The sequence below is a fragment of the Neomonachus schauinslandi genome, chromosome 10 (genome assembly GCF_002201575.2).
Source record: "Neomonachus schauinslandi chromosome 10, ASM220157v2, whole genome shotgun sequence".
In the NCBI taxonomy this organism is placed as follows: domain Eukaryota; kingdom Metazoa; phylum Chordata; class Mammalia; order Carnivora; family Phocidae; genus Neomonachus; species Neomonachus schauinslandi.
Window position 1 is genome coordinate 99166384 of NC_058412.1, and position 25584 is coordinate 99191967.

Below are 25584 nucleotides of genomic sequence, written 5' to 3' on the forward strand. Positions count from 1 at the left end.
TAACACCCAGTGCTCCATGCAGTACGTGCCCTCTTTAATACCCATCAACAGACTAACCCATCCCCCCAACCCCCTCCCCTCTAGAACTCTCAGTTTGTTTCTCAGAGTCCATAGTCTCTCATGGTTCATCTCCTCCTCTGATTTCCCCCCTTTCATTTTTCCCTTCCTGCTATCTTCTTTTTTTTTAAACATATACTGTATTATTTGTTTCAGAGGTACAGGACTGTGATTCAACAGTCCTGCACAATTCATAGCGCTCACCATAGCACATACCCTCCCCAATGTCTATCACCCAGCCACCCCATCCCTCCCACCCCCCACCACTCCAGCAACCCTGTTTGTTTCCTGAGATTAAGAATTCCTCATATCAGTGAGGTCATATGATACATGTCTTTCTCTGATTGATATATTTCGCTCAGCATAATACCCTCCAGTTCCATCGATGTCATTGCAAATGGCAAGATTTCATTCCTTTTGATGGCTGCATAATATTCCTTTGTATATATATACCACTTCTTCTTTATCCATTCATCTGTCGATGGGACATCTTGGCTCTTTCCATAGTTTGGCTCTTCTGGACATTGCTGCTATAAACATCAGGGTGCACGTACCCCTTCGGATCACTACATTTGTATCCTTGGAGTAAATACCCAGTAGTGCAATTGCTGGATCATATGGTAGCTCTATTTTCAAATTTTGAGGAACCTCCATACTGTTTTCCAGAGTGGTTGCACCAGCTTGCATTCCCACCAACAGTGTAAGAGGGTTCCCCTTTCTCTGCACCCCTGCCAAGATTTGTCATTTCCTGACTTGTTGATTTTAGCCATTCTGACTGGTGTGAGGTAGTATCACATTGAGGTTTTGATTTGGATTTCCCCGATGCCAAGCAATGTTGAGCACTTTTTCATGTGCCTGTTGGCCATTTGGATGTCTTCTTTGGAAAAATGTCTGTTCATGTCTTCTGCCCATTTCTTGATTGGATCATTTGTTCTTTGGGTGTTGAGTTTGATAAGTTCTTTATCGATTTTGGATACTAGCCCGTTATCTGATATGTCATTTGCAAATATCTTCTCTCAATCTGTCGGTTATCTTTTAGTTTTGTTGACTGTTTCTTTTGCTGTGCAAAAGCTTTTTATCTTGATGAAGTCCCAATAGTTCATTTTTGCCCTTGCTTCCCTTGCCTTTGGTAATGTTTCTAGGAAGCAGTGACTGTGGCTGAGGTCAAAGAGGTTGCTGCCTGTGTTCTCCTTTAGGATTTTGGTGGACTCCTGTCTCACATTGAGGTCTTTCAACCATTTGGAGTCTATTTTTGTGTGTGGTGTAAGGAAATGGTGCAGTTTCATTCTTCTGCATGTGGCTGTCCAATTTTCCCAGCACCATTTGTTGAAGAGACTGTCTTTTTTCCATTGGACATTCTCTCCTGCTTTGTCAAAGATGAGTTGACCATAGAGTTGAGGGTCCATTTCTGGGCTCTCTATTCTGTTCCATTGATCTATGTGTCTGTTTTTGTGCCAGTACCATACTGTCTTGATGATGACAGCTTTGTAATAGAGCTGGAAGTCCGGAATTGTGATGCCGCCAGCTTTGCTTTTCTTTTTCAACATTCTTCTGGCTATGCGGGGCCTTTTCTCATTTCATACAAATTTTAGGATTATTTGTTCCATTTCTTTGAAAAAAGTGGATGGTATTTTGAGGGCGACTGCATTGAATGTGTAGATTGCTCTAGGTAGCATTGACATCTTCACAATATTTGTTCTTCCAATCCATGAGCATGGAACGTTTTTCCATTTCTTTGTGTCTTTCTCAATTTCTTTCGTGAGTATTTTATAGTTTTCTGAGTACAGATCCTTTGCCTCTTTGGTTAGATTTATTCCTAGGTATCTTATGGTTTTGGGTGCAATTGTAAATGGGATCGACTCCTTAATTTCTCCTTCTTCTGTCTTGTTGTTGGTATAGGAATGCCACTGATTTCTGCACATTGATTTTCTATCCTGCCACTTGACTGAATTCCTGTATGAGTTCTAGCAGTTTTGGGGTGGAGTCTTTTGGGTTTTCCACATAAAGTATCATATCATCTGCAAGGAGTGAGAGTTTCACTTCTTCTTTGTTGATTCAGGTGCCTTTTATTTCTTTTTGTTGTCTGATTGCTGTGGCTAGGACTTTTAGTAATATGTTAATAGCAGTGGTGATAGTGGACATCCCTGCTGCGTTCCTGACATTAGGGGGAAAGCTCTCAGTTTTTCCCCATTGAGAATGATATTTGCTGTAGGTTTTTCATAGATGGCTTTTATGATATTGAGGTATGTACCCTCGATCCCTATACTCTGAAGAGTTTTGATCAAGAAAGGATGCTGTACTTTGTCAGGTGCTTTTTCTGCATCTTTTGAGAGGATCATATGGTTCTGTTCTTTCCTTTATTAATGTATTGTATCATATTGATTGATTTGTAGATGTTGAACCAACCTTGCAGCCCAGGGATAAATCCCACTTGGTCGTATTGAATAATCCTTTTAATGTACTGTTGGATCCTACTGGCTAGTATTTTGGTGAGAATTGTTGCATCCATGTTCATCAGGGATATTGGTCTGTAATTCTCCTTTTTGATGGGGTCTTTGTCTGGTTTTGGGATCAAGGTAATGGTGGCCTCATAAAACGAGTTTGGAAGTTTTCCTTCCATTTCTATTTTTTGGAACAGTTTCAGAAGAATAGGTATTAATTCTTCTTGAAGTGTTTGGTAGAATTCCCCTGGGAAGCCATCTGGCCCTGGGCTTTTGTTTGTTGGGAGATTTTTGATGACTGCTTCAGTTTCCTTAGTGGTTATAGGTCTGTTCAGGTTTTCTATTTCTTCCTGGTTCAGTTTTGGTAATTTATACATCTCTAGGAATGCTTCCATTTCTTCCAGATTATCTAATTTGCTGCCACAGAGTTGCTCATAAAGTGTTCTTATAATTGTTTGTATTTCTTTGGTGTTCGTTGTGATCTCTCCTCTTTCATTCATGACTTTATTTATTTGGGCCATTTCTCTTTTCTTTTTGATAAGTCTAGCCAGGGGTTTATCAATCTTGTTAATCCAGCTCCTAGTTTCATTGATGTGTTCTACTGTTCTTTTGGTTTCTATTTCATTGATTTCTGCTCTGATCTTTATTATTCCTCTTCTCCTGCTGGGTTTCGGCTTTATTTGCTGTTCTTTCTCCAGCTCCTTTAGGTGTAGGGTTAGGTTGTGTATTTGAGACCTTTCTTGTTTCTTGAGAAAAGCTGTATTGCTATATACTTTCCTCTTAGGAGTGCCTTTGTTGCATGCCAAAGATTTTGAACAGTTGTGTTTTCATTTTCATTGATTTCCAGGAATTTTTAAAATTCTTCTTTAATTTCCTGGCTGACCCATTCATTCTTTAGTGGGATGCTCTTTAGCCTCCATGTATTTGAGTTCTTTCCAACTTTCCTCTTGTGATTGAGTTCTAGTTTCAAAGCATTGTGGTCTGAAAATAGGCAGGGAATGATCCCTATCTTTTGGTACCGGTTGACACCTGATTTGTGACCTAAGATGTGATCTATTCTGGAGAATGTTCCATGTGCAGTAGAGAAGAATGTGTATTCTGTTGCTTTGGGATGGAATGTTCTGAATATATCTGTGAAGTCCATTTGGTCCAGTGTGTCATTTAAAGTCTTTACTTCCTTGTTGATCTTTTGCCTGGATGATCTGTCCATTTCAGTGAAGGGGCTGTTAAACTCCCCCACTATTATTGTATTGTTGTTGATGTGTTTCTTTGCTTTTGTTATGAATTGCCTTATATAATTGGGTGCTCCCATGTTAGGGGCATAGATATTTACAATTGTTAGATCTTCTTGTTGGACAGACCCTTTAAGTAGGATGTAGTGTCCTTCCTCATCTCTTAATACAGTCTTTGGTTTAAAATCTAATTTGTCTGATATAAGGATTGCCACCCCAGCTTTCTTTTGGTGTCCATTAGCATGGTAAATGGTTTTCCACACCCTCACTTTCAATCTGGGGGTGTCTTTGCATCTAAAATGAGTCTCTTGCAGACAGCATATCAATGGGTCTTGTCTTTTTATCCAATCTGATAGCCTGTGTCTTTTGATTGGGGCATTTAGCCCTTTTACATTCAGGGTAACTATTGAAAGATAGGAATTTAGTGCCATTGTATTGCCTGTAAGGTGACTGTTACTGTATATTGTCTGTGCTCCTTTTTGGTCTATGTTACTTTTGGGCTCTCTCTTTGCTTAGAGGACCCCTTTCAATATTTCTTGTAGGGCTGTTTTTGGGTTTGCAAATTCCTTTAGTTTTTGTTTGTCTTCGAAGCTTTTTATCTCTCCTTCTATTTTCAGTGACAGCCTAGCTGGATATAGTATTCTTGGCTGCATATTTTTCTCCTTTAGTGCTCTGAATATATCCTGCCAGTCCTTTCTGGCCTGCCAGGTCTCTGTGGATAGGTCTGTTGCCAGTCTAATGTTTCTACCATTGTAGGTTACAGATCTCTTCTCCTGAGCTGCTTTCAGGATTTTCTCTTTGTCTCTGAGACTCGTAAGTTTTACTATTAGATGTCAGGGTGTTGACCTATTTTTATTGACTTTGATGGGGGTTCTCTGGGCCTCCTGGATTTTGATGCCTGTTTCCTTCCTCAAATTAGGGAAGTTCTCTGCTATAATTTGCTCCCATATACCTTCTGCCCCTCTCTCTCTTTCTTCTTCTTCTGGGATCCCAATTTTTTTAATATTGTTTCATCTTATGGTATCGCTTATCTCTCAAATTCTGCCCTAGTGATCCAGTAGTTGTTTATCTCTCTTTTTCTCAGCTTCTTTATTTTCCATCATTTGGTCTCCTATGTCACTAATTCTCTCCTCTGCCTCATCTATCGTAGCAGTTAGAGCCTCCATTTTTGATTGCACCTCATTAATAGCCTTTTTGATTTTGACTTGGTTAGATTTTAGTTCTTTTATTTCTCCAGAAAGGGTTTTTCTAATATCTTCCATGCTTTTTTCAAGCCCAGCTAGCATTTTTAAAATCATCATTCTGAACTCTAGTTCCAACATCTTACTAATGTCCGTATTGATTAGGTCCCTGGCAGTCGGTACTGCCTCTTGTTCTTTTTTTTTTTGAGGTGATTTTTTTCTGTCTTGTCATTTTGACCAGAGGACAATAGATGAATGAGAGAACAAAATGCTAACAGGGTAACAACCACCCCAGAAAAATATACACTATACAAATCAAAAGAGACCTGAAACCGGGGAAAAGAAAGGGAAAGAAAGAAAATAGAAAAAAAAAAAAGAATATGATCAAATATGATCAGGCTGGTGTATAGATCTATGCCACACACTAGATTCTGGGTGTATTTTGGTCTGTTAGAAGAAAGTGCCTCCCAAAATTTTAAAGAAAGAAAAACTTATATATGTACAAAAATAAGGGTAAATACGATGAAGGGATGGAATATGACTGTAAAGATGAAAATTATAAAAGATTTTATAAAAGAAATTGCTAAGATAAGAAGTTGGTTGAAAAAAGAAAGAAGAGGATTAAAAAAAAATAAAGCGGAGAGAATGTGATCAGGCAGGAGACTAGAACAAAGCCATACACTAGAGATTTAGGGTATATTTTGGTCTGTTAGAAGAAACTGTATCCCAAAATTTTAAAGAGAGAAAAACTTATATACCAAAAATAAGGTTAACTATTATAAAGGGATAGAATATGACTCTAAAAATGAAAAATAAAAAAGATTTTTTAAAAAAGGGATTGGTAAGATGTTGGTTGAAAAAGGGAAAAAGAAAAAGGAAAAAAAAGAAAATTAAAAAAATTAATTTTGAAAGACCTAAGAATAATGGGAAAAAAGCCATGAATTCTATGTGCTGTATTCCCCTAGCGCTGGAGCTGTGCCATTCTCATTGATTGGTAAACTTGGTCTTGGCCTACTGTTCTTGCTGATCTTCTGGGGGAGGGGGCTGTTGCCATGGTTCCCAAATGTCTTTGCCGGAGTCTGAATTTCCCCGCCCTTTTCACGTCCGGGCTAAATAATCTGCTCGGGTTTGCTCTTGGGAGCTTTTGTTCCTTGCAAGGAGGACGAAAGTGAAAATGGCGGCCTCCCAATCTCCGCCCCGGAGGAGCCAAGAACTCAGGGCCCCACTCCTCAGTGCACCCCCAGAGAAAAGCAGTCAATCACTCCTGTCTCCCTGTTCTCCGGCCGCACTCCATGCTCACCTGGCCTGTGACCGAGCGTTTCTATCTCTGGCACCCCACCCGGTGTGGAGTCTCCAAACCCAGCAGATCCCTGCAGTGCGCTCCCGTGCCACTTCTCCTAGGGGAAGAAGGAGAGTCTCCCCAGATCTGCCGCTTGTTGGGTCCCTGCTGGAAGAGCAGTGGCCCAACTGTGCCACGGATCATGGTTTATGGCAACCCCAAGCTGAGAGCCTGCTCCTCGGCTCCGTCTCTGCAGCTGGCTTCCCTGCTCTGATACCTGGGAGCTCTGCCGCACTCAGGCATCCCCGGTCTTTCTTTGACCCCGAGGGTCCTGAGACCACACTGTCCCAGCGAGGGTTCCACCCCCTGCTTAGCCACTGGAGCGACGTCCCTCAGTGGAGCTGACTTTAAAAGTCCCAATTTTGTGCTCCACTTCTCTATCACTTGCTGTTAGAAGCTGACAGAGGACCCCTCCCCCGCCGTCTGTCCTCCCGAATATCGCCTCGGATTCACTTCTCCGCATGTCCTACCTTCCAGAAAGTGGTTGCTTTTCTGTTCAGAGAGTTGTTGCTATTCTTTTCTTCGATCTCCTGTTGAGTTTGTAGGTGTTCAGAATGGTTTTGATCCCTATCCAGCTGAATTCCTGGGACCAGACGAAATTTAGGTCTCCTACTCCTCTGCCATCTTGCTCCTCCCCCTCATATTTATTTTTATTTATATATTTAGCTCTTTAGATTTTTCACTTCAACATCTAGTTTGATGGCACATAGGCAGTTAATCTCTTTTGACTAGTTGACAGGCCTTCTCAATTCTAGATGTGAGAGATAACCAATGTTTTAATGTCTCCAGTTTGTGTTTCTTTAGTTGACTCTTAGGTCTTTCCCAAGTGGAATAGATTGGTACTGACTCTGGGTCAGGAAGGCAAGTTAGCAATACCACTGAAGGACCAGAAGGTGATGCCGGTCTCCGTCCCCACTGCTCTCCCCACGTGGACCTGTGCCAGACACACTTGTCCTCTTGCTGCCTCTGCTCTTGGAGGGGCAGCCTGCAACCCCAAAGGGGTGTGTGGGTGTGGGTGTGTGGGAGGTTTTTCAGGGCCACCAGCTGGTCCCAGCTGGCCACCCCCACCCTACACACACCACTTGGGGCACTGAGCCCCCCCTCTCAGTTGAGCACCACCCTGGGGGGCTGGCCCAGGGTGCAGCCTCAAGTTGCCACTGGTAAGTGCTCCTGCCGCCGCGGCCGCCGCTGCAGGAGGAGGAGGTGAAAAGACACTGAGGGCAGTACTCAGTCTAGAGCATCCCCACACTGCAGCTTCTCCAGGAATCCCTCCAGTGAGGAGGCCATATATGCTTCATCTTGATCAGTACTTTTTCATTTCTTAAAAATCTTAAGAAACGGGCGCCTGGGTGGCTCAGTCGGTTGAGCGACTGCCTTCGGCTCAGGTCATGATCCCAGGGTCCTGGGATCGAGTCCCACATCGGGCTCCCTGCTCTGCGGGGAGCCTGCTTCTCCCTCTCCCACTCCCCCTGCTTGTGTTCCCTCTCTCGCTGTGTCTCTCTCTGTCAAATAAATAAATAAAATCTTTTAAAAAAAAATTTAAAAAAAAAAACTTAAGAAACTAATGGTACCGTGAACGGAACCCAGTAGAGTGTGACAAATGTCTTTCATGGAAGCAGCTGACCAAGGCATTCCACTCCAGACTGAGGATAGTATTCTTGAGGTGACAGTTAGAAAAAGCCCCATACAACAGCAGCCTTTATCTGGGGCACCAAAAGTACCCTTGAAAAGTGCACCTGGCCCAGGGCGCCTGGGCTGAGTGTAGTTCAGAGACCCCTACCACCACCATGACCACCTACTCTGCCATGTAACAAGACATCTGGGCCAGTTGAACATCTAACTGATACAGGCCTCCCCCCAATAAGGTGCCTCCTTCCTACACCCTGGGAATGAGAACCAGCTCTAGGCTGACCAAACTCCATCCTTGGGCCCCCTACCAAGGGAGGATCCTCCTCGGCTGCTGAGCAAATTTGTGGACAGTTCCTCTAAAGAGGCACATTTTTTTTTCTCTCCTTCAAAGACCACTCACTCCCCCAAGTGCTGCCCTTGGCTGCCTGCAGCCATTTCACATTAGTAACCATGGGGACAAATGCACCACTTCCCCAAGGGCTACAGATAACTTGAGATGAAAGGAAATGTGAGAAAACACAAACAAGGTCCATTTCTTTGCCCTCCAGCAAGGTCACCCCAGAATGTATGTAGTAGATTATTTCCTTAGTTTTTCCTTTTATGAAAATTGAGGTGAAATTCAAATAACATAAAATTCACCATCTTAAAGTGTATCATTCAGTGACATTTAGTACGTTCATAATGTTGTGCAACCATCATGTCTATGTAGCTCTAAAACATATTTTAATCACCCACAAATTCCTTAGTTTTTTACATCCTCATATTGTTTGTTCGTTTTTTTTTTTTTTTAAGATGTATTTAGAGGGAAATGCGGCAGCGCCACAGAATAATGCTACTGCCCTCAAATACTTTTCCATGGCAGCCAGTAAGGTATGTCTTCAGCCCATTCCTGTAAGCCCAGAAAAACATTTGGCTTTTATTATATGCAGACTGATGCCAAAAAGTTGATTCCAAAGCCCCATGCCCAGCTAATGAGCCTGGGAGTTCTGTGTCCTGTAGAAGAAGAGTATCACTGGCAATGAAATAGGGCGTTGGGATAGGGGGAGACATCACTTGTCTTCTTAGTAAATGAAAAATGGCAGCAACATACGCTGCGCTAGCAGGGGGCCAGACAAGTCCCAGCTTCCCCTCCCCTGTGCAGTAGGTGAGGCCATCTAACTCAGGAAATGGGAAATAAAAGGGACAAGGACAGAGGGAGGGAAAACTCAAACAATGTCTGCGGTAAGTTCAGGACAAAGACAAATAAGAAGTGCTCAGTTTTTTCCAGTTCGATCGCCCCCAAAGGCTAGAAACTCCCCTGACCTGAGCAGATCATCAGACAGGGGATGGGGACAAGATGGATGAGAGCATGGCTCTGGAGACAGAATCCGTGGTTTAAATGCCAGCCCTGCAGCACACTGCCTGTGTGGCCATGGGCAAATCTCTGTGCCTCAATTTCCCCATCTGTCAAATGGGAATATAAGTTTGCCTCATAATGTTGTTGCCAGGATTTAATAGGTTAATATTTATTGGCCTGGTATTGCAAAGTCCTTAAAGCAATAATTCCTGGCTTACAGTAGACACAGTGTGTCAGCTATTATCTTGTGAGGTGGTGTGAACCTCAAAGCATATCCAAGACAGAACTAATTGGACCTGTGAGGGAATATAAAAATGGATTAATATGGCTCCTGCCATGAAAATTTTTGTCTTGATTCCTGGGCTCAGTGAGCCTGGCATCTGTCTGATAAAACTTAGTAGACTACTCTGAATCCCTTCGGTACATTAAGAACAACCTCACTGCCACATTCATCAGCCTAATGTTGGGGAATGGCCCTGATAAACTTTCTAACCCTGCACAGTAGGAAGCATTGTGTTGTCTTACAACCCCATACTCCAATACTGGGAGTAAAGATGTGCTCAAATTGGGGAATATTTTCAACTGCTCTCAGTTTTTAAAAGCCCACACGCTGCTTTAGGAGCCTATTTATAAATGACTAGCACCTCAGAGCTGCTACTATTGTGGTGTAAATTACTGAGAAGGCTGGTACTCGGCTCCTCTCCCTTGTAATTTATAAGAAATTTTTGCTCAGCAGGCTGGTTATCTGGAGTACCATTAGATTAGGATAACAAGGGAAAGCTGACTGAAAAGAAGGTGGGGTAATGTAACAGAGGAAGATCTCTTGTAATCTGGCAAATAACGCTGATTTGTCAGCCCAAAGGAACAATGCCAGGAAGCTGGATGTGTAAATTAACCCAGCTCCCAAGCTATGCAGGGCTGTGTAACCAGCAGGGATCTGAGCTACCTGTGTTCTAAACCTGAGCTACCTTTCTACACAGAGAAAATCTGAAATTATATTTAGGTTAATTATTCTGAATGGCATCAGGTGGACATGACCATATATATTCCTTTATCATCACCTGGATGGTTTATTAGATTTCTCACTTGGGGTCACTACCAACGTAAAGGGTTTCTGTCTTCCACTCTGCATATCCACACTCTTCTTTTACTACTTAAAAAAAAAAAGTAGATACACACACACACACGTTTTTTTAAATTTTATTATGTTATGTTAATCACCATGCATTACCTCATTAGTTTTTGATGTAGTGTTCCATGATTCATTGTTTGCATGTAACACCCAGTGCTCCATTCAATATGTGCCCTCTTTTTTTTTTGTTTTTAATTTTTTTATTGTTATGTTAATCCCCATACATCACTAGTTTTAGATGTAGTGTTCCATGATTCATTGTTTGTGCATAACACCCCGTGCTCCATGCAGAACATGCCCTCTTTAATGCCCATCACCAGGTTAACCCATCCCCCCCACCCCCTACCCTCTAGAACCCTCAGGTTGTTTCTCAGAGTCCATCATCTCTCGTGGTTTGTCTCCCCCTCCGATATACCCCCCTTCATTTTTCCCTTCCTACTATCTTCTTCTTTTTTTTTTTTTTAACATATAATGTATTATTTGTTTCAGAGGTACAGGTCTGTGATTCAACAGTCTTTTTTTTTTTTTTTTTTTAAAGATTTTATTTATTTATTTGACAGAGAGAGACACAGCGAGAGAGGGAACACAAGCAGGGGGAGTGGGAGAGGGAGAAGCAGGCTCCCTGCAGAGCAGGGAGCCCAATGCGGGACTCGACCCCAGGACCCTGGGATCATGACCTGAGCTGAAGGCAGTCGCCCAACCAACTGAGCCACCCAGGCGCCCTGTGATTCAACAGTCTTACACAATTCACAGCACTCACCATAGCACATACCCTCCCCAATGTCTATAACCATACATACGTTTTTAAATTTGTTTTTAAGTCATATCAGTACCAGAATGCAAAGCTACAGTCTTTATGATTTCTTTTATCTTATTTACTCAGAAACATAAGCAGTTATCCTGTTTGGTCCATATTGGACCATATTCTTCTGCTTTTCTCTCTCTCTTTTTTTTTTAAGATTTTATTTATTTATTTGTCAGAGAGAGAGAGAGAGCACAAGCAGGGGGAGCAGGAGGAAGAGGCAGAGGGAGAAGCAGGTTCCCTGCTGAGCAAGGAGCCTAATGCGGGACTCAATCCCAGGACTCTGGGATCATGACCTGAGCCAAAGGCAGACACCTAACCAATTGAGCCACCCAGGAGTGCCCTTCTGCTTTTCTCTTTCACACCTCTGAACACATCAGGCCCGTCCTCATCTTCACACTTTTGTCATTTTGCTTCCCTTCCCAAAATCCCCCATTCGGAATCCTACCCATCCCCCAGAGGACAGCTTCCTTCCACAAAGCCATCTCTACCCACATTGGTTCATATAATTTTCCCTCTTCTGCGCTTGCCCTCCATTCACTCTCTGTACTGCTGGAACTTTACTGCTTCTACCTTGTGCCTTCTCTCGTACTATCTGAAGACCATGTCTCCTCAACTAGAGGAGGATGGTGGTCTTAGTACATAGTAGAGGTTCATTAAATGTTTGACAAATAAATGACCATGTGCTCTCTAAGTTCATGTCAGTTAACCTAAGCAAGAGCTCTGAGCCCTGAAGTGGAAATTATATATGGGGGGATTGCCTATACATATGTTCTGTTTGGCCCAGAAAGTGTTTCAAAGAGTAGGAAATCTCACATGGTGACAGATGGTAGCTACACTTGCAGTGAGCATAGCATAACGTATAGAGAGTTGTCGAATCACTACCCTATACACCTGAAAATAATGTAATACCGTGTGTCAACTACACTGAAGTAACAAAGATTAGGAAATGTCATATAAAAGTCTGGACATCCAGCTTTTCTTGGAAAATGGGAAGAGCTGACCAGATGAGGCTGCTATTCTATGTGACAACAGTGGCCTGGAACAGAGAGCAGAGGGGTTGCTGCTGCCTTTAGATGGGGCAGGGACCCTCTCTTTTGTCTCAGTCTCTGTCACTCTATTGCCTGGATTAATGTACTTCTTACAGTACCTGAATGGCTCCTGGAGGTATATCTGAGTTGGCTACTCCTGACCTGAAAGTTACAAATAAGTCCTCTGGTCCTTATGCAGTTGGTGAGTCAAAAGTTAGAACTTGTACCCTATTTTCTCCCTTCCTCCTTCCCTCTTCTCATTTCCCTTCCCTTCCATTTGTCCCAAGACCTAAAATGAGGATAGTTGGAAGACAGACTCACCAGACTTTACCACAACCATCACAGCAGGCCTTACCACCCCCAGACCAGACCATCCCAAGAGTCCTAGGACCACAGGTAGATGTAGTCATGGAACAAGCGGGAAGAAGAGAGCAGCTATATTCCACCTGTTTTAAATACAGCTGGACCATCCTTAAGAATTCTTACAATAGCTGGCCCTTTGGTATACATAAGCTCAAACTTTGGAGTTTTGAAATCTTTTTTCAACTATGCCTTCTCTAGTTATGTGCTATTCTTGTATCACTGAGAGGTACTCTGGCTGCATCCACAATAACTCCATTTAGGAGGTAAGAAGAAATCTGGAGAGCTTTCAATCAAAACTTGAGTTCCTGAGGAAATACTATAAACCTGTAAAACAAACTTATAGGTCTGCTAAATGACAGGTGGGCCAAATGTGCCTCCTCACTCAGTCACGAAAGAGTGAAATACATGATGGGAGACAAAAAGAAAAGTGAGTTTCCTGGTTGGGAAAGTCACTTTTAAGATTCACTCTTCATCCTGGATTGATATGCTAAATATCAATATATTTGAACATGCGTTAAATGCTAAAACATGCTAAAAACTCCCTTCCCTAGACTCTTAAGAATACTAATTAGAAAAAGAAATGGTAATTTAACATCAAGTGGAAAAGAAGACATTGATGATGTTATAAGCAGTCAAATTTGAATAAAGAAACATATTTGAATAAAGAAACATATGCTAACAGTACTTTACCGTCCATAATGGCTAGATTGAAATTCACAGAATCTCTAAAATGTTATTTGGCCATTTATATCAACCTCCTTTGACCAAAGCAGGTAACAAGTGTCTGGATAGACTTCCTTCTGGAAAGCTCCTACACATCCTCAAGACCAAGCTCAAATGTCAATCACCTTTGACAACTCAATCCCCTCAGGCCCTAGGCTCATCTAGGCTGTTGATGTCCACAACAACATACAACTAGGTGTCCACAACATTCCTGAATCTGATTCTACTATAGGACTTACCACATCTGACTTGGCTATTTTAAGAGGTGCTACCTAGTTGATCAGAGCCCACTAGCCAGTGAACTCTCTGAGGCAGGGATCATTGTTCATTCATCTTTTAACTTTCACCTCCTACCTCAGTCCAACACCTATTATGGAGTCACACACAAAACAAGCACTAAATAAATGCTGAGTGAAAGAATGGAGAAAAGATTTGACCTTCATTTCCCTCTTTTCTAGTCAAAGGGGGTTATGAAGGTCTGAAAGGAGAAACTAGAGAGAGACAGAGTAATTTACCAACTGCCTGATTAACTTGCCTTGATTTAATCCCCTACTGGGTACATTTTAAATATTTAGAATGATTTTGTCATAATTTTCCTCATCATGAATTCTTCTGGGACTTTACTTGGATTTTTAAAACTGTTCCAGGGCAATGCAATTGGTCTTCATGGGCTCGGTCTTCTTTACTTTTATGGAAAAGGAGTTCCTGTGGTAAGTTAAAAAATTTCTTTATCTTTTCAACACATTTCTAGCAATTTATAGGGTAAAATTCATCATCGTTGACTAATTAAAAGGAATTAGTCTTTAATATCTGGTTTGCCAAACTATCATATTTGACAATAGAAAATATAATAATCTAGTGGAATATTTGCCAAAGAGACATAGAACAGATCTGTGACAACAATAACAACCCTAATTATATCTTAGAATTATAGATTCTAAGTAACCTTATTAATCATACAACCTCCGAGGATTTTTTCTGATAGAGAAATTTATCTTCTTAGTGTAACCTCTGCCTTTTGAGTGACCTTCCCCCAGTATTTAACAAAACCTGTCAGTGTAGGAAAAGACATAATTTACAGTGAAAATGAGATAATTATTTCCTAATAGAATCCAATATAATAATGAAATAAAATATATAATACTTCAGATATTATTTTAATTAGCCTAAATCACATAAAGCACTATCTATACTCTTTTTTTTTAAGTGGAAGGCAATTGTTACCATGGAGTTATAAATACACCTTTGAGTAATAGAGTGTAATTATCTTGCAGAATTATGCTGAAGCACTTAAATACTTTCAGAAAGCTGCAGAGAAAGGATGGCCCAATGCACAGTTTCAATTAGGCTTCATGTACTACTGTAAGTGCTACAAATATGGCTGCTATACCAAGAATGACAAATGCATTATTAAGTCTACTCCTTTTTTAACAAAGATCAAATTGTTGGAGTGATTGGTTTAGATAGAATATTGAGGCAGCAATTGGAGGAGGAATTTGAAGACTTAAGAAGAGGACACCAGTTGAGGGAGGAAGCAAGGAGGTACAGTCAGGAAGCTCACTTTTGAAAAGGTTGAATTTGAGGAGCCTTGTGATATCCAATGAGCATACCCAAAAGCAGGTATGAAACTCACAAGAAAAGTCAGACATGAAGAGAAAGATTTGGGAGGCATCAACATAACAGGAGTTAGTTAAAAGTAACTGAGACACTCAAAAAGAGGGAGAGCATGAGAGGAACAGTGATCCATGGTCAGAAATCTGGTAGTCCTCAGTATTGTATTGAAAAGATGGGCATAGAAAGAGTAGTCACAAAAAGACTGAAAAGGCATAGTCAGAGGCATAAGAGGGAAAAGTGATCTTAAGGAAGCCACAAGATATAACTTTGAAGAAAGAATAAATGAATGATCACCCCTGTGAAATGCAATGAGAAGCCTGCTTCTTCAAAACAAAACAAAAACAAACAAACAAATAAGAAAGGGCTGAGAATCCATGAGACTTGTCAATATAGAGAATGTTTGTGTGGTCATTGGACTGGTTGGGGTAGAAGCCAGATATGATGGATTGAGGTATGACTAGAAGGTGAGAAAGTAGATGAGTAAAAATATTCTTGGTAGTTGTGTGCCTTTAAATGGAAGAAGAGAGATGGAACAGTGGCATGAGGTGGACCAAGAACCAAGAGGGAGTTCTTTTTAAGATGATGAGAGACCTGGGTATAATTTTTGTCAAAAAAAGAAGAGCCAGCCAATGGAGATGGTTTATGTGTCTTGGGAGTGATGAGATAATTGATGAAGAGGTTCTAAAAAAAGTTGGGTGGCATTAGGATCTGATTGCACCCAGATAGGTGGAGGCCTCCTTACTCTTGATAAAGAGGAGGGATTTCTCACTCTTAAAGACTGGAGAGTTGGAGGAAAGGATAGTGCAGATGTAAATCTGGAGGGAGGAAGAGAGAGGCAAGTGAGAAAAGACAATGTAAGAATTTCCTCAAGGAGCCAGGAGGTACCAAGTTGTCTTCTGAGAGCAAAGGTAGAGTGATTGGGGTAGGAGGTCTCAGAAAGCCATGAAAGTTTCTAATGCCCTGTGGGGATTGAGAGAGGGAGTGCCCAAGATGAGTACCAAGAGATCTGAACACACCTGAGTATCCGAAGTCCTTCCTTTGACATGGAGCTAGGGCAGCAGCAGATTGCATCATTGGCAGGCCCAGGATCTATCAGATTCCTCAAGCCTCTAGAATAAGAGTAATAGTAATGTTTATTAAGTCTTTATGTGTATATACTCATTTAGTCCTCTCAACACGTCTAAGGGTATCCTACAGTTTATAGATGAGCAAACTGAGGCACATCAAGGTCCAACAGCTTGCCCAAGATCACACAGTTAGTGGAACTGGGATTCAAACCCAAGTGATTTGCCTCCAGAGTCTTTGCTCTTAGTGGCACTGTTTCTAAAGGTTATGAAATGTTGAGAGCTGGAAGACAGGTTAAGGACCATCTAGTGAAAGCCTCTCCTTTTACAAATGAAGTGCCTTAGAGGTGCCCAACTCACAAAGGGGTAATGAGAGAGCCAGGACAAGCTGCTGAGAGTGTGCTGATTTTCCACCCTAGCCCTAAATGCCTCTCCTTGCTACAAGCATGAGTTGAGTCTGAGCTGGGCCTCTGGGAGCTGGAGTTTGCCGGCTCCAAACTCTGTAATTACGGCTGGGAGGAGCTCTACTGGTCTCCTGGTGTGGAAGGACAAGGATGGTGAGCCATGTCCTGATGTTGTCCCTAGTCCTCAGAGACCACCTCTTGGTCTGCTTTTTATTAACCTTAGGTGTGCTGTATTAAGATATTTTCATGAGACTGAAGAGTCTTTCTTCTTCAGGTTTCTGAATAGGTCAAGAACATAAATTTCCATATTCTTCCTTACAATCAAACTTAACTTCTTTCCCCTCTAAATAGTGGATCTATAACAGCTTGACTTTTGGTTGGTTTTTCTCATCCTACTTTTGGCTAAAATCAAGTGTAAAGTAGTAGTCATCACTGTGACCATTATACCCATAGATTATAACATAAAATATAAAACGAATAAGGGGTGGCTCAAAATAATTTTAATTTTCAGCTGGCTCTGGAGTATGGAAGGATTATAAACTTGCCTTCAAATATTTTTACTTGGCATCTCAGAGTGGGCAGCCCCTCGCCATTTATTACCTGGCCGAGATGTACGCGACAGGAACAGGAGTGTTACGATCGTGCAGAACTGCTGTGGAGGTAAATAATGGGATGTTTCTAAAGCATTCTTCATTTATCACAGAGAGGAGGTGATACTGTCCTTAAGTTGTTGGTGCCTTTGATTTTATAGGTATTACCTCTCCCAGTTGAGAGTGTGAACACGGACATTTGCCAGGGCGGAAAAGCTGTGACGTAAACATAACTCGGGCTGGGAAAGGGAAGAAGAGAAATGATCCCTCCTCTCTTGCTTTTGGCTTTTCATCAGGTTCAGAGCTCACCTCAGAATTCAGTTAAGGGGCTCGGTCTCAGCCTTCAGTCAAATGGCCAGGGCATTTTAGCACTTCTAAGTGGGACTGGGAGTTGTGACTTGGGAAATGAAAGGCTTGGTTGAGCCCAGAAAATGTAGCCCACTTCTTCCCAGAAAGCAAGGTCCTTAGGTTCTTGATGATTTGGATGACAACTAAGAAAGTGAATCCTTTCAGCCTGAGCCAGTGATGTACTTTTCAAAAGAAAGCTTTTAGGACCTTAATGCCCTTTATTGATTTATTAAACACTTCCGCTGCACCAATATAAATACCTCCATGTTACAATCTGGCCCCTCTGAAACTCATTTCAAAAGCTGCCAGCTAATAATCTATCTTTAGATTTGCTCCTTTGCCAGCTTCCTAATGAATTATGTATGGCTAACCTCTTTTGGTTACATAAGGGCTATTCAGCTAAGTTGACGCTTGTCCCCACAGAGCTCTGCACACCTCCCTCGCGGTTATGTCACCTACACCCTCAGGCACTGTCTTCCCTTCATTCTCTCCTTTCCACATCAGCTGTGGCCTTATAACTCACCCTTGCAGAGCAGCAGTACCCAGAAAGTCCTTTTTTTTAAAAATAGAAGTCGATACATTCTTGTCCTGCCAAATAGCCTCTAAGTCAGGAGAGTTTATTATGTAAATTTAAAATAAGCCTCAGGAAGTTTCAGCTCAAGACCAAAAAATATACACTTGTAATCTTTGTGCCTATGAAAGGTATTATCTCTTCCCCCTAAATAATTTTCAGAAACCATGTTTTAGACCCAAAATCCTTGCCTGACCAGCCAGCAGAAGCTGAAGATTGACTTCATTTATCATTTGCCTGGGATGAAGTATATCGGCTAACTAGTCTGCTTGATTTCTTTTTCCATGTACAGCTTTATAAAGGTGTCTGTGAACTAGGCCACTGGGCTGAGAAATTCCTGACAGCATACTTTGCCTATAAAGATGGTGATATAGATTCTTCTCTTGTTCAGTATGCACTACTTGCAGAAATGGGGTATGAAGTAGCTCAAAGCAATTCAGCATTCATTTTGGAATCTAGTAAGATAAGTTAAAATTCTCTGCAATTCCCCAATCATACATATGCATAAATGACTTTACTACACGGGTATTTTAAGCCTTCCTAATGAAATGTCTCCTTTTTTTAGAAAAGGCTAAAATTCTTGAAAAAGAGAAGATGTATCCAATGGCACTTCTCCTATGGAATCGAGCTGCCATTCAAGGTACAGAACCTAGATAAAAATGAGCATACACCTGGTCCCTGCCCACTATTAGTCATCGATTTGCTCCAGCTGGGTTCTTGGGCATATAAGCAGAAAGCTGCAGGATATCAATTAGGTGGTCTTTCGAACTGTACCAATCTTAGGGTCAGTCTTTGGTGAGGGGTCATTTCCAGGAATTTCTTTTCTTTGTTATTCTCTAGGTCCCTGGTTTGGTAAACCATAGGAATTTTTCTATGGCTCGGTCTCCATGGCACCAGAGCCGTTGTTTGAAACATCAGTTTTACTCAGGAAACCAGTTTTCTTGTTCTGACTTCAGTCACTCATTTGCTGAGTTTTCTTCTGAACTTATCAGAGAAGTGACCTATGTCTCAATGAATTTATAGGCAAAATTATTCATGGATCTACGACTCACTTGATAGCTCTTTTAAAATACCACATTGATGATTACTACAAACTTCAGATCTTTATTATAACTATTAACATGTTAGCACCAGAAAACAAAACAGAACAAAACCCAGAGTCAAATATCAAGATCCTCTCCCTGTGCCCAGCTTACAGGGTTCACATGTGATGAAGAATATACAGTAGCACTTGTGGGAAAGCACTGGCAGGTGGCATTAGTAAAAACAGATGCTGCAAAGCTCTCACGATCAGGATTTGGATATGTGAGGAACTCTCATGCAGTAAAAGAGCAATTTTTATTTACGATTAAGTTTCTTAAAAGTGTCTCATGGTAAGGTCGAATCGTCTCTTTCCATACGAAGTGAATGGGATAAAAAATAATTCTCGGCTGACACTAATATGAAGCTGAGAGGAAAAGTCACAGGGGTGCCTTCGCAGATCCAGCTGAGCCGGTGACGGGGCAGCAAGCCATCCATGCGATTTTAGCGAGAAATTCCCTATAGAAGAAAAGTGTGTGTTTTCTAAAATGCAATAAAGACCTTGTTTGGCATAGGGAAACAACACCAATCTCTCAGCTATGGCAAATCAGCTCAATTGCAGCAAATACAGGCTTATTCCAAGCCAGGAAATGTGTGGAAATTGCACCAAGGAAAGGAGACGTTGAAAGTGAGGGGACATTAATATTAAAACAGAATTCGCCAATATAAAAAAAAAGTCAAGCCACTAAAAATAATTATGTGTCACAAGAGAGGTCAGGCATGAATGTCCTTGGAGATGAGGCTGCTGAGTGCCTCACTTGAGGTTAGGAAACGTAATAATGAACGTATCTAATCAGCGCTGGTGGTGCTTCTTTCAGCAGTGGCTGTGTGTGAAGAGAGTGCTGACCCATTAGGACTCAGTCACCATGCTGTGACTGTGAAATTCAAGGGGGGAATCCTTCCCACTGTCAAGTGACCCCCTGAGAGCCTGTCAGAGTCACCATATGTCCCCAGTCAGCCCCTTAATTACAGTGGAACTGACTCCTCTGGAAAACCTGTTCGTTCACTGCCTTCCAGCTCAGGGAGTTCAGAGGCCCTGCTTACCACTTAAATGCACCAGAAGTCCTGTTCTTTTGTGATTATGGCCCAGAAAGAATCTTTAGGTCAATGGAGGGCAGCTTTGGGCAAAATTAGAAATGGAGTGGGTTTCTCATTAAGGCTTTAAGGGCTTTTTGCCTCTCAAGGTCTGTCCAGGCCCCTCTCTTGGGTAACAGTGCTATAAGGACTTGCCCCCAGCTGCCTGTACCTTTTTTTTTTAAAGATTTTATTTATTTTTTAGACAGAGAGAGACACAGCGAGAGAGGGAACACAAGCAGGGGGAGTGGGAGAGAGAGAAGCAGGCTCCCCGCTGAGCAGGGAGCCTGATATGGGGCTCAATCCCAGGACCCTGGGATCATGACCTGAGCCGAAGGCAGACACTTAACGACTGAGCCACCCAGGTGCCCTGTCTGTACCTTTTGAAGCATCTGGGAAGCAAACCCTCTTAACCAATGTCTTTAGCAGCTTACAAATTTTATGATAATACCTCTACTCAGAAAGAGCTAACGATGGCTCATGGTATTACATTTTAATAGAGGATTCTAGAAGATTAAAAGAACTTCAGTACCTAGAGGAATCAGTTCCAAAGGATTTTAGGCATTGCATTGGTCAAATATGGGGAAAATTTTGGATGGAAGGAGTCCTATAGCCCTTAATTATATACCTCAGACCATACTACACAGGGCACTTCCTCCTTTTCCAAGTAAGTCTAGACCGTGCTAGAGGGGTTGGCCACACCTGAGACGGATGTCCTAGATTAGCATTCCCTCATCTTTTCAATTAACATTTTCCTAGTGAATGGAAACATGGACCCCAGAAGGACCCTTAGAGGTCATCCCTAAGTGGCCTTTGAAAGATTAAAGTCTCATATCTTAAAAAGTCACGTGAACTTTTTTCTACTCCTGAATATATCCAAATTTGTTGGAAAGTAAGATCCTAAATTATTTAACATTTGGGAAAAGCATTTTCTAAAAAGTTTCCTACCATGTCTGTCCATTCATTCCATAAATATTTGTCAAGTACCATTCTAGGTCTGGGATGATATCAGTGATCAAGAACTTCAAAGTTCTTGTCCTCCTAAGAGAGAAAAAATAAATTCATGAGAGAGAGAAAAGGAAACAATTAGCGATATGTGCTGTGAAGGAAAGAAAACATGGAGGTGAGATAGGTGAGATAGGTAACTCCTGGGGTGGGGGCTGAGAGGACGCTTTAGACAAGGCAGTCAGAGAAGGCCTCTAGGAGGGAAGTGACATTTGCAGTGAGACCTGGATAATGAGAAAACAAACATGAAGAGTCAGAGGAAGTCCAAACGTGACAGGCAGAGGGACATGAAGGATCTCAATGCAGAGGTCCTGAGGCAAGAATGAGCTTGGTGTGTTGAAGGAGTATTATGGAATATTAAGAAAGCTAGAACATATCAAGAAAGTGACATGTGATGAGGCTAGTCAGGGAGGCGGAAGGCAGATGAAGCATGACTGGGAGGTCAGGTAGGGAGTCTGGATATTATTCCAAGTGCAAAGTGAATCACTTTGGGGCTAACAGGGGAATAACAGGATTTGACTTTACATTAAAAAAAAAAAAATCATCCTGGGAGGCACCTGGGCAGCTCAGTCAGTTAAACGACCAACTCTTGATTTCAGCTCAGGTTGTAATCTCAGGCCTGTGTGGTGCTCTGCACTCAGAGGGGAGTCTGTTGGAGTTTCTCTCTCTCCCTCTGCTCCTTCCCCTGACTCATGCATGCACGCCCCTGCACAAGCACTCTCTTTCTTCCCCTCTAAAAATAAATAAATAAAACTTTTTAAAAAATCATCCTGGCTGTTGTATGGAGAAGATATTGAAAAGTGGAGATAAAAGAACAGTTTGGAGGCTATTGTAGTACTCCAGGCTTGACCTAGGTGGTGAAGGAGACAGCAACAAACAGGTGTGTTTTAGAGGTAGGACCTGCTGAAGGATTCAATAAGAAATGAGGGGGAAATAACTAGGAATAACTAACTTAGATTTATGGCCTGAACAATGGTGCTAGCACTGAGATTGCGATGAAACTGATGATTTGGTTTGATTTGGTTTGAGGGAGGTAGGTAGCATGGTGTTAGGAATCTCTATTGCATGCTTTGAGATCCAAGTAGAGAAATCAAAGAGGCAATTAGAGGAGTTGGGGGCTTGGGGAGAGACAGGACTATAGATGAAATTCAGGAAGAGTGAATATCAAGATTGGCATGGAACTGCTCAAGATCACCTAGAAAAAGAGTTGAGATAGAGGAGAGCAGTAGAGAGAGGAAAGAGAAGAGAAAAGAAGGAAGAGAAGAAAGGGAAAAAAGGAGTCAACTAATAAACCCTTAATGTTCCAATATTTACAAGATGGGTAGAGGAAGAATCAGGCAAGATTTAGAAAGGAGAGGCCTATGAGACAGGAGGGAAATCAAGAGGATGCAAGGTCACTGGTGTCAAGAGAGAAAAGTGCGTGGGCAGATAGGTCCAATGACTCCAGGGCTGCATAGAGGTCCAGTAAGATGAGGACAGGGAAGTGACTGGTGGATTTACCTGCATGGAGGTTATCAACCACCTTGAAAGTAGCAGTTTCATGGAGAGGGGCAGAAGCCAGATTGGAGGGGGTTGAAGAGTATGTGGGTAGGAGGTGAAGCTTTGGAGACAGTGAGTATAGAACACACTTTGGAAAAGTGTGAAGGGAGCAGAGAAGTGGGGAGTAGTTAGAAGGGCACACCATGGGATAAAGAGAGGATGTGTTTTTGTTGACAGAAGATACCAAAGTGTGTTTAAATGACTGATGGGACTGATGTAGGAAAGAAGGAGACTTGGGTGATGCAGGAGAGTAGAGCTTCAGGGGTGAAGTTTGAGAACCAAAGGGGTGGGATCCAGTTTCCCAAGAGTTGACCTACCTTCAAAAAATGAATTTAAAATGTAAAATTCCCAATTTTTTATTCTTTAAGAACATTCATACCATATCATGGGAGTTATGCCTGCAATGAAGATAGCTAAAGATGAGTGTTATATTTTATATTCCAGAAGTTATATCTAATCTTGATTCCAAGATTCTGAAGTGTTTTGTTTTTCTTTTTAATGTATATTACCATTAGGTTGAGTTACTAGGGACTGTACATGAATCATCAGAGTTCTTTTTCTTCTCTTTCTAACATTTCTATCAGGCAATGCATTCGCTAGAGTAAAAATTGGAGATTACCATTACTATGGCTACGGGACTAAGAAAGACTACCAGACAGCAGCCACACATTACAGCATTGCAGCCGACAAGTACCACAGCGCACAAGCCATGTTCAACCTGGCCTATATGTACGAACACGGCTTAGGTACCGCAAAGGTAATAATCCAAACCTAGTAATGGCAGCGGTATGGGAAGGGAAAATTTGTAAATGTTTTTAATTTCATTGATGTCATCAGTGTAGAGGAAGGACGGAAAAGACAACATTTGCTGAGTCCCTCCCCCTGTGCCAACACATAAGAGTTACCCTAACATGAACCCTATGAGGAGGAAGTTATTTTTTCCATTTATGCCTGAAGACGTAACTAGCGAGTTGAAATTAATCTAATCTAGGCTAATTAGATTCATAACTTCAAGCTTTTTTCAGCAATAGTAGTGGGCCCTGCCCCCACACCCTTCCACCTCCAGGCCTTTTTCCATTAAAATTTCCATTGACACTCAAGCTCTCAATAAACAAGGAGAAAGTGGGAATGAGGTCAGAGCTGGATACCAAGGTGACATTAATCTAAAAATGTCTTATAAATCACCAACTGTGTACATGACGCAGTGCTGAGCACTCTAGGGTATCCTAAGAAAATAGATCTCCATCCTTCAAAGACTACACTTTACTTGAGGAGATAAAGCATATTAAGAAAGAGAGCTGGGGCACCTGGGTGGCTCAGTCATTAAGCATCTGCCTTCGGCTCAGGTCATGGGATCGAGCCCCGCATCAGGCTCCCTGCTCCGCGGGAGGCCTGCTTCCCCCTCTCCAACTCCCCCTGCTTGTGTTCCCTCTCTCACTGTGTCTCTCTCTGTCAAGTAAATAAATAAATAAATCTTAAAAAAAAAGAGAGAGAGAGCTAACATGACAAGGATATATTGGGTAAATCCCTTAGTACGTGTAATTAAGGCAGAAGATGGCATGGAGTTCTGACACAGTAAGAAAGGTGTATTAAATATCAATAATGATAGCAATAGCCAGGCCTTTGGTGTGTTATATATAGTATGCCATTTATTTATTTGTTTATTTTTAAAGATTTTATTTATTCATCTGAGAGAGAGACAGAGAGAGCACAAGCAGGGGGAGAGGCAGAAAGAGGGGGAGAAGCAGACTCCCTGCCGAGTTAGGAGCTCGACACGGGGCTCGATCCCAGGACCTGGAGACCATGACCCGAGCCAAAGGCAGACGCTCAACCATCTGAACCACCCATGCACCCCTATACTATGCCATTTAAATCACACAACCACTCAACGAGATAAGGAGTCAATGTATGCCTCAGGAAACCAAGAGTGCAGAGAGGTTAAGTCCCATGGCCAATTTTGCAGAACTTATCGGTGGTGGAGTCAGAATTTGAACCCAGGCCTGTCTGACCCCATGTTTTTTGGGGTAAAGAGTGAGCCCTGCACCAAGTCTTTCTTAGTGCTCAAGTATATATTTCATATCAGAGTTTATACTCCCAACTGCATTTTGAGAGCCAAGTAATGAGGGGGTTATCAGCTTTTCTATAATTTCTTCTTTCTTCCAGTTGTGCTAGTAGTTGAGTTATTGATGGGGAATTTCCTATCTGACTGCTAATGGTACACCCTGCAACAACCAGGGGCTTCATATTCAGGCACCGACAATCCAAATCCCTGCCTTCCTGAGCTCCCCCTGTGGCCTGCCTTTTGGCTGATCACTTTTCATCATCTCCAGCACCCTAAGCAGTGGAAAGGATCTCAAATCCAAATCCAGTCTGTCTTCCCAATTCTTAGCAGGTACAAGCTTCCTGTGTTTATAAAATGGGATCAAATAGCTAAGTCAGAAGATTTCTTTGCATGCCATTTAGCCACACCCCACTCCCTTCCAACCTTCATCCACAGCTGTAAAACAGGACAATGATACCTCCCCTCCCCAGGCTTAGAACTAAAACAATAAGCCTTTGTGAAGGGGTTCTGTAGTCAGTGTGTGCAATGACTCGTATTTAGATCAGAAGAGAATTTGAGTGGCTGCTAAGTTTCAATAAGATTAAAGCTTTTGTTCATCATACCTCATACAAAATGTGACAATAATGGTGACAGGAGCAGTATGTGTTTCATGGATAAAAGTGACCCCGCTCTACAGATTAAATTTAAATTAGCTCACCTGTCCTATGTGATTCAAGGACTTGGTCCCCATGACAGCCTTACCCTCACCACAGTGAGACCGTTTTGCCTTAAGACCCTGAGGACAGGGAGGACACAGGGCCAACTGTGCAAAAGAGGACTCTGTCTACGGGAGCCCAGATGGCCCACTGTGTCAGAGGGTCTGGTTTTCCTCCTTGGAGGAAACCTCTCTCCCAGGCACTTTCTTCACAGTGTCAAATAGCAGTTGTCGAGCCATACATTTCAAACACTTAGAAAAAACTTTGAAATT

At 42.0% G+C, this 25584-nt stretch overlaps 1 protein-coding gene across 3 annotated transcripts in view; it reads left to right on the top strand.

Moving 5' to 3' along the window:
- SEL1L2 (SEL1L2 adaptor subunit of ERAD E3 ligase) overlaps positions 1–25584 on the top strand; it is a 62769-nt gene that overhangs the window by 31006 nt on the left and 6179 nt on the right. For 2 of the 3 annotated variants that reach the window (XM_021700719.2, XM_044918864.1), the window contains 5 exons: positions 8672–8749; positions 13914–13976; positions 14541–14628; positions 16860–17008; positions 18423–18497. In XM_021700719.2, coding sequence (XP_021556394.2) covers positions 8672–8749; positions 13914–13976; positions 14541–14628; positions 16860–17008; positions 18423–18497 — 453 coding nt within the window. Of the gene's footprint in view, positions 1–8671; positions 8750–13913; positions 13977–14540; positions 14629–16859; positions 17009–18149; positions 18316–18422; positions 18498–23139; positions 23313–25584 lie in introns of all 3 variants that reach the window. The other variant, XM_044918865.1, reaches the window with a different exon arrangement.